At 39.9% G+C, this 8,877-nt stretch overlaps 1 protein-coding gene across 1 annotated transcript in view; it reads right to left on the bottom strand.

The window, feature by feature from the left end:
• Nucleotides 1-7,465, bottom strand: part of LOC104490106 (protein FAM19A4-like) — a 15,248-nt gene extending 7,783 nt beyond the window's left edge. Inside the window, exons 1-2 of the mRNA XM_010132351.1 lie at nt 7,438-7,465; nt 6,434-6,589 (exon numbers count right to left, since the gene is read on the bottom strand). Of these exons, the coding sequence (XP_010130653.1) occupies nt 6,434-6,589; nt 7,438-7,465 (184 nt within the window). The remainder of the gene's footprint in view (nt 1-6,433; nt 6,590-7,437) is intronic.
• Between the last annotated feature and the right edge of the window lie 1,412 nt (nt 7,466-8,877).

Here is an 8,877-nt window from a genome sequence, read left to right as displayed (position 1 = left end):
GCAGGAAACACACAGTCTTAGTTTTCCTCCCCTTCCCTTGCGCTGACTTTTCCTACTTTACAGCACCTGTTAGCAGTCATTGTTTTCTCCCTGTGAAGGCATTAAATGTGCTGAAATTCAGTAACTTTTCAATCTTCTGCCTGATAAGCTGAGCCGACTGAACTGCAGTTCCGTACCACAACACATTTGTCTTTATTAACGCAGCTATTTCAAACAGGTTCCACTTCCTGCGAGCAGGACTTTGTGCCACCAGATGAAACCAATGCATGTTTTTATCAGGAGAGATTCTGCATCTGTTTTCAGGTCGCTGCTGAAGATGTTGCGGTGTAGAGCTAAGCACTGCGAAATCCCAGCAGGTATGTGCCGTGTGACTACCTCTTCCTGCTGCTGGCGCCGGGGAGAGCTGTGGTTGTGAGGGTGCCAGGTAACAGGCACAGAGCAGTGCACACAATGGCACATGGTTCAAAATTAAATAGTTTACAGAAAGTAAGTCTTAGATCCTCAAATGTATTTAGTAACTAACTCTTCAGTTGATTAAATGATACATTATCTTCCAAGAGAACTTGGAAAACCTGGGCTTACGTGTATTAAACCCAGAAACTATCTGTATTAGTCTGGAAAACTCTTCAGCAAATTTAATCAGTTGTGACTGGAAAGCCTCTTCTCAGAAAGCCACATAAACTCTCATAACCTGTACTCCCAGAACTCCTTGCTACTTGGGTACCATATCAGCTTCCAAGTTACTCGCACAGGATGGAGATCAGCCTCAGCTGTCCCTAAGCATCCAGGCCATGCTGCCTACCCTCTCAAAACCAGCACAATACTAGTGCTCTTCCAGGATGCCCCAAGTACTCTGAAACACATTTTCAATTACAACTGACCAGAGATCCATTAGCCAGCTTGCTAGGATTCTACCCAGGATCAGAACTAAATAAATTAAAAAAAAAAAAAACACTCAAACTTTAATCCAGTAGATGTTGGTTAGCACCTTCTTTAGTTAACAATAAGTTAGAAAGTACCTCTCCATCTTGTTACTTACCAAAAGGAGAACTCTGATACTGATCCTTCTCAGCATTAACAATGCCAGTATTTCATGCATTATGGGCAAATACTTTTTTTTCAGGATTTCAGTGTGTTCTACTTGAACAAGCAAATTCATACGGTCTTTAATATGAACAAATCAACTGGATTAAGTTTTCTTCTACATAAATTTTCAGCACACGATTCATTCTACTGTGTATTTCCTTTTATTCTTGGAACACTGACACAGCATTAGCATCCTTTTGAATTCTCAAGTATTCCGAAATCCATTCAGAAACAGTGGGAGGGAAATCTTCTCAGCTATTGCTTCTTTTATCTGGTTCTTACGTATTTATTTGTTGTTTTCTTGTTTCTATACACTCCCTTCCCTTTCAGTCTGTAACCCAAATGGGCTTTGAGCCAAAATTGCCTTTTTTCTTCATTGCAGCTCTTTAGCCCTATGGAAACTTCTTAAACAATTCTTTAGTCTTGTTCACATTTTTTCCAATATGAGTATTTCCTCCTCATAAATTCTAGGACTAATAGAATCGCCTGGATGGAAGATGATCTGGCTAGTGATGATTTACTTAGAGGCATTTAACATACTTAGCTAAGATAGCTACTCTACAGACAAAGGTTATTAATGTTTTATCTTCTTGGCAGTAGCTGTTAGACAAGCTGTACTTACTCAAGAATGTTTATTTCCATAAAGAAAATGGGTATAAACAAAATCTCAAGACTACTTTACATATAATTTAGTCATTTACAGAAGAACAGGTTGACCTTTGCTAAGCCAAATTTTCTATAGCTGCAATCAAGTGGTATAGCTACAACTGGAGGCAGGGTATACTGGCTGAGTGGAGTGTCCTCTGCGTATTTAAACACTTTCTTCTGCATGCGCTGCTTTTTTTTGTGTTTAGTGGCTCAATTTACCTACAGCAACATGTCTCAAAGTAACAGATGGGCCTGTGCTTGGAAGCTCAAATAACCCCCAGGAAAATGCTGCGTATTTAAACACTTTCTTCTGCATGCGCTGCTTTTTTTTGTGTTTAGTGGCTCAATTTACCTACAGCAACATGTCTCAAAGTAACAGATGGGCCTGTGCTTGGAAGCTCAAATAACCCCCAGGAAAGGGGGGGGGGGGGTGCGAACAGAAGAGCTAGCTTTGCTTTTTTTGTTTGTTTACCAATGCTTGATAATAGGTTTCACCACTAAGTTCAAACACACAAATGACAGAGTTTCTTGTGGATTGTCCAAAATGCAGTTATCTAAGTGAGCGTGTTATCGTGGGCAAAGGATAAAACATATCCAGACCCAAAGAGTTCTTGCCCTGAACTTTCATCTAGGCTATGACGGGTGATCTTACTGTGCTTGTAAAAATGCTAGCAGGTTCTCAGTCTATAACAATCAGTAATTTTCCCCTTCATAGCCTTCTTTTTAAATGAAGTAATTTCACTTCTACTGCCAGTAGTTAAAGCTTCCAAGATGAAAGACTCTAGCAATGCAAAGCACTCCATAAACATCAGTTAAGCCCCACAACACAGTGTTTCTGCACGACGTGGGAAAGGACCGATTTGTAGCAATCGAGGCACTTAAGATTTTCTATCTGATTTGCAAGATTTAACCAGCTTTTACTTTCCTTTCTGCACCTCTTCAACACCTTTTCCTTGGAACTCACCTGGATGTCTATAATCTCTTCTGTAACACAAGTACTTAACTTCCTCCTTAGCACATCTGATAAGAAAAAAATGTCACTTTCCTGTGTAGGTGGGTGCTTGAATGCAATTCTGCAAACACCCATTCTGGCTCGGCTCATACAAGGGGCCTTTCTGAAACTGTGGTAGCTGTGAATATTGGTATGTATATTCGCTACCTCTCTGAGCAGGGCTTGGCCTTAACGTGAAGTGCTGCTCCAATGAGCTGCTACTGCTTTAAATCTGACCTCGTGTAAAATTATTCAGTATCTGTCAACCTATTACAAAATGTAAATATCCAGCTGGTCTATGACTCTATCTTGAAAAACACGATGATGGCCTTTATAAGCCCATTTTATGGCCTATATGTGCAAAAGAGCACAACACCCGATACTCATCAACAAGGAGCTGATGAACTAGGCTCTGCCCCCGTCCCAATTAATAAACAAGCTGTCACTGAAATACAGGGGGATCTAGGTCAGGAAACCGATACGCTGCAAGACTGAGAAAGCTAAGGAAAAATACCCAACTAAATTTAAAACCTGTGAAATTCTAAAACCAGATGTATAAACTTTAAATGAGAAAGGCTTCTTTTAATTTTTTAATTTTAATTTTAAAAAAAATTAAAAAAAATTTCTAGCAGAAAGCTGCTCCAATGTCAAGTTCAAGCCCAGAGTGCAGTCTATCTAGCCTTTATTAAAGATCTAGCCATTTGCAGTCTTCCATATTGTGCAAGAATCTATTTCTTACAATAATCTCAATTTCTCACGGAGCATCTACAACCTATGACCAGTGATATGCTTGCCTGGCCTAAAGGAAAACCAGAACCAGCTTGTTGTTTCCTGAGTTGTTAACACAGAAGATAAAGCAGACCTTCATTTAAAAACAGCAAGAAGCAGCAGACTTCTGTAAAATCATCATGCAGATCTTGACAAAATTAATTGTAACTTATTAATTATATAGCCATTCATTTGTTTGGACAAGAAAGGAAAACATAATTACATTTCAACAGCTTTATAAAGGCTACTACTCTGCATAGTGAAACAGGATCCCATTTACTCCACTCCAATGGTCTTTTTGGTGCTGATAGAGAACAACTTAAACACACAAACCCTGAAAACTTCACAGGCAATAAGAGAAACTGCTTTCATCCTATTTACTACTGTTTTCCAGCATGACTTGCACAGAGTTATCTTCCTTTCAAGTGTGTGTAAAGAGGCTAAAATCCAAACAGAACGTATTTTGTAATAATTAGAACATACTTAATCATACCTGCTATAAAACCTACTGAACACTAAGTGACTTCTACCAAGACTTCCAATAGGTAACAGCATCTCTCTGTGTACGACTAAAAGCTGTGTAGTCTCACACAACAGGTGGATGGTACTTCCAGGACATGTACTCAATGATTGTCAACTACATTGTTTGGACAAAACAAGAAAACACAGTTTAGCACATAAGTAATTTGAGGATGGTCGGTCACTGGAACAGGCTCCCCAGGGAAGTGGTCACAGCACCAAGTCTGTCAGAGTTCAAGGAGCGTCTGGATGATGCTCTTAGGCAAATAATTCAGTTTTAGGTAGTCCTGCAAGGAGCAGGGAGTTGGATTCCACGATCTTTATGGGTCTCTTCCAACTTGAGATATTCTACAATACTAGGATTTGAGCTAGAAACTACAGGTACCAACCTCCATGTGTATGCCATGCACGATCAGCAGCACAGAGACAATTGCTGCTCTAATGTACAGGATAAGGTCTGAGACTCAAAGAAAATACTTTAAAAGACTACTACAAGCCAATTGCCCTATAAAATCTTATCTTTCCATTAGAAAACTAACTCTGTGCTTTGGGCTTGTCCTTCCCTTTAAACTCAAGGCAAAATACAGGCAAATTAAACAGGCCTGCGTTCAGTAAAAAGGTGCTGGAAAAGAAAATGAAATGTCTGTATGACATAGAAATTGAGACGCAAACTGTTTCTGTCTTCCACAGTGTAGAAGCCTACTGAAGGATGTGTACAGAGTGGGAGAAAACACATCTAATCCTGAGGCTAAGGAAAGACAGTTGCAGTCTCCGTGGCACAGCAGCTAACTGTAGTCCCAGATGCAAAGCATGCTAAAGCATTACCCTTAGGGATGAGGGGGAATCAAAGGCTTCCACTTTAGAAACCAAAATCTTACATTCATAATATTTTGTCATGTTTAATTTCAACTGTAGTTGAAGAAAAAACAGCTACAAAATTCTTTCAGCAATTATTTGCATTGACTGCATTAAGCTTCTACGCGTTTCTATCTTTCTATCACAGAATGACAGTGTCACCTTTGCAATCTTTAAGCGAGTTTAAAACAATGCCTGACTTTTATTATCTGGTGTATGTAAAAGTATTTCTGCTGATTAATGCGTCATCCAAAAATATAGAAGGTACTTCTGATTTGACAAGAAAACTACTTAACAAATTGCACAGTTGAAGTTGATTGTATTCTTGAATTATGAGGCATGAAAAGACTAAGTATCAAAAAAGAAAATCTACTTTCTTAAATAAGAGGTTCTCAAAACATATAATAGGCTAAAAAAAAAATCATATGGCACATGTATTTAAAGTTTTGTGTTTAAAACTAAATATCTATGAATGTTAGATTCAAAATTGCATTTTGTAGCTTTTGCTTTGTATTTAAATGTTTACAATTTTGCATAAAAAAGAAAGAAAACGGAAGGGTCTTGCTCATGAATTAATGACATAGGGGATCTGGCAACTTCTAGACTTTTACCGTCTTGGAGTACCTGTTCACTACGTCAACAACAAGAGCAGCAGCCTCTCTCCAGGGAACAGACTCTCTTGGTGCAAAAGGAAGAGGGTAGCGCACAGTTGCTGCACTGCTGGTAAGCCAGGGAGGAAAACGGTGGGGATGACGTGCAGAGGGAACCTCAGGGAGGAGAGTTTTATACAGCCTCAGAATGCCTCGTCAACATCACAATCAAGGGAGGATTTTAGCTTTAGTGTGTATAATCAACGTAATGTCAAATGAGTTACACTGCTAAAAGCGTAACGATGGCAACATTGAATTCTGTGAGGATTTCAACATCTCCCCAGAAGGAGATGGGACAAAGACAACTGTACCATGTTTTTCTTTCATTAGGTATCCTAGCTCAGACTCCGCGTCCTGAGCAGCAGTATGCTTACTCTGCTCTCCAAACACAATGTGTTTAAGGTTACACCACACAAAACTGAATAGACATGGGGCATCAGTGTAGCACTGGTGTCCAGTGTAAGAGCCCGCTGGGCACATAACATGAATGTTTCACCATCTAGAGAACAGCTGTCAAAATCAGATGTCCCAGCGCTCTCTGCATGCCCAGTCTTAGGGCTGCAGTTATGACCCACTTTAGGCAAGCTACTAAGTCTAGAGACAACTGGAAGGGTTAATATAACCTTGAATTTATCGGCTTACGCTGTTTTCAGACTAGTTTTAAAGGAGAATTCTTGTGTGGAAAAAAGAAAAGAAGTTTTATTGGCACAGGCATGAAATGGGCGAGTACATATATTAAGAGGATTAATTACACCCAGATTTATGCACAGACTTACTATCATCAATGCACAGAGATGTTTCCAAAATTAACAAAAGGAAGGATTATGCTTTTGAGGCACTGGGAAGTCAAACAATCAAGGAGACTAAACTTCTCAAACAATCTTAATGAACCGTGAGCTAGCAGGAGACTGCTTACCTTCCACACACGAGGGCTGAGCCCTTGTCGTACCAGCCACCTGCCCTGGGAAGCAGGAACACTTGACTGTCTGTGATCGTTCTTCAATACGGTTCTTATTGCAGCAACGATGCACTGCCACAACTTCGCACGTCCCTTGCTTGACTTGGTGCTGGCCTAATAATTGCAGAGATAAGTGATGGAGAGCAAAACAAAACATCAGTGCATGAAGAAAAAGCCTGTTTGTACAGTCCTACCAGATACTGAAGTGCTCAGACACCCGTTTAAAACCCAGGAAGACGAAGGAGCAAAACATCTTGTAGGATCTGGCTTATTCCCCAAGTTTATTCTGTTCTTACTAATAAAGATTAGTTCATCATAACAGGTCAATTTTTCAATCTATTTTCCCCGGCATTTACAAAGCCGTGGGGAGAAAAGGTGATTGGAGCGGTCAATCAGATGGATTAGACAAGAAGACACGCAGACAGAGCACAGTCCTCCTTCTTTGGCTTCCTGTCTTACATTAGATTTTAGATTTCTTTCTTTCCCTTCATAAATGGCCACAACGGACAGGAAAATATTTAATATGAGAGTTATCTTAAATAGCAGGGAAACTTTCTAACAGAAGGTGTAAGCACTGCTTGTTATGCCTGTCATTGCAGGTAGGCTAAGAACAAGGCAGGCTGGAAAGTTGTCATAGATAGTCAAGATTTGTCAAAAAAAAAAAAAAAAGAGACACTAAACTACATGGATCTCTTGAGCTCCCTTGAGAAGAAAATATTCTGTCCTATTGCTCTCCTCTCAGGTGCCTTTCCTCACAACTCACTGTCCCCTATTCTCCCGAGTTCATTTTTCCCTCCTCTCCTCTCTTTGCTCCTGCCTTCGCATCTTAGCCCTGCTGCTCCTTGCACCTGACTATTTTCCTACACTGCCAGTGTAACCCTGTCCTGCCTAAAACCCTTTCTCAGAAACCCCACTTCACAGAACCCCTCTCCTTTTTGCAGAAGTCATTTCCATGCCCTCACTTTCCTGAACAGCCTTCAAGTGCTTCATCTTGCGTTTGTCTCATCTTATTTAGAGTAGAGCCTTGGAAGGCTCTTATCTGTGTTTGTAAAGCACCTTGTAAATTAACAGCACTACAGAACAGAGCAAGTTTTTTAATAAGTGAGCTAGACAGAGAGACAACGCTGAGAATAATAAAAATATTCACCATCAAAGCAGTACAGGCTCCTTATACAAGAAGAGACCAGAGTACAGATTACCAGGTAATCCCAAAGGCACAGCAGTCTACAGAAAGGAAGTGCAAAGGAGCGCACTCTTCGAAAACAGACAATCCTCCCAGTGGCAAGAAGCCTGGAGGACTGTCCTGTTTCCTACTAGCTCCATGCTTGCTCTGTTCTGTTTTGTTGGGTTTTTAGGTTTTCAGACGGTACCTCTTACTAACAGACGCAGGATTTTTACACAGAGAACACCTTGGTTGGATGCCATATGGCCAGGCTCATATCCTTAGAGAGGAAATCTTACTGAGTGACTCAGATCATTGCACTTTTGGGTGGGAAATCTTAACCTTCCAAGGAGGGTTTAAAAAAAAAAAAAAAAAAAAAAAAAAAAAAAAGGAGAGTATTCAAACATATATATATAACTATTGAAAGGTTGGTTTGGCAATGATCCTTTGCTCTGTGTGTTTTGGTTTCACAAATATTTCAAGCATAGCTAAAGGGCTGCCTGACTTCTGTTGCCAAATTTGTATTCACAACAATGTCAATGGACAAGGAACTCTGTACGTGCAGTCCTGGAAAGGAAATTCAGTCTTCTATTTACGCACTCAACGCATAAAAAGAAATTATATACACAGAGATTAGTTTGTTTGTTTTCCCAAGGAAAAAGCTACACTGGACTTTTAAGCAAAATATGCTACAGCAGAAAAACGCATAAAGTATTTTACAGAAAGTTGGAAAAATGTTGAAGACAGCATAAAAGTATCTTACATAGCTACTGTAATAAGTTTATTGGCAGACTGTGAATTTTCATTTCAAGTACCTAATGCCCATATCATAATAAGCATGCAAAAACTGAAAACAGCTCCCAGCTTGGAGGACAGTTACTTCTCTAAGTCAATATGGAAAACAAACACACAGACACAGGAATTAAATTGGCCATGCCACTTCTTTCCAAAGCACTGTCCTACAAAACACCTCACGTGACAATGTTTGAAGATAATAAGCAGACAGCCAGGAGTTCTGACAGAAAAGATTTTGTAAAATGAGGTTGTTAATTTGAGAGATCTACAGGGTGAGTCAAAACTCTTTGCAGTAAACAGGGAAAGTTTCCACTGGTTTCCTGTGATGCTTACAGTGGTGGTCCTGTTGTTGACTGGGGTCAACAACAAAATTTCTATTGACTTCAGGAGAGCAAGATTACAGTCTGGAGTGTCACTTGAGAAGGACATTTTATGAGGGAGGGAA

This window comes from Buceros rhinoceros, unplaced genomic scaffold (assembly GCF_000710305.1).
Source record: "Buceros rhinoceros silvestris isolate BGI_N320 unplaced genomic scaffold, ASM71030v1 scaffold5033, whole genome shotgun sequence".
Taxonomy (NCBI): domain Eukaryota; kingdom Metazoa; phylum Chordata; class Aves; order Bucerotiformes; family Bucerotidae; genus Buceros; species Buceros rhinoceros.
Note: the sequence above shows the minus strand (reverse complement) of the source record. Positions and strands in the feature narration are given on the sequence as shown.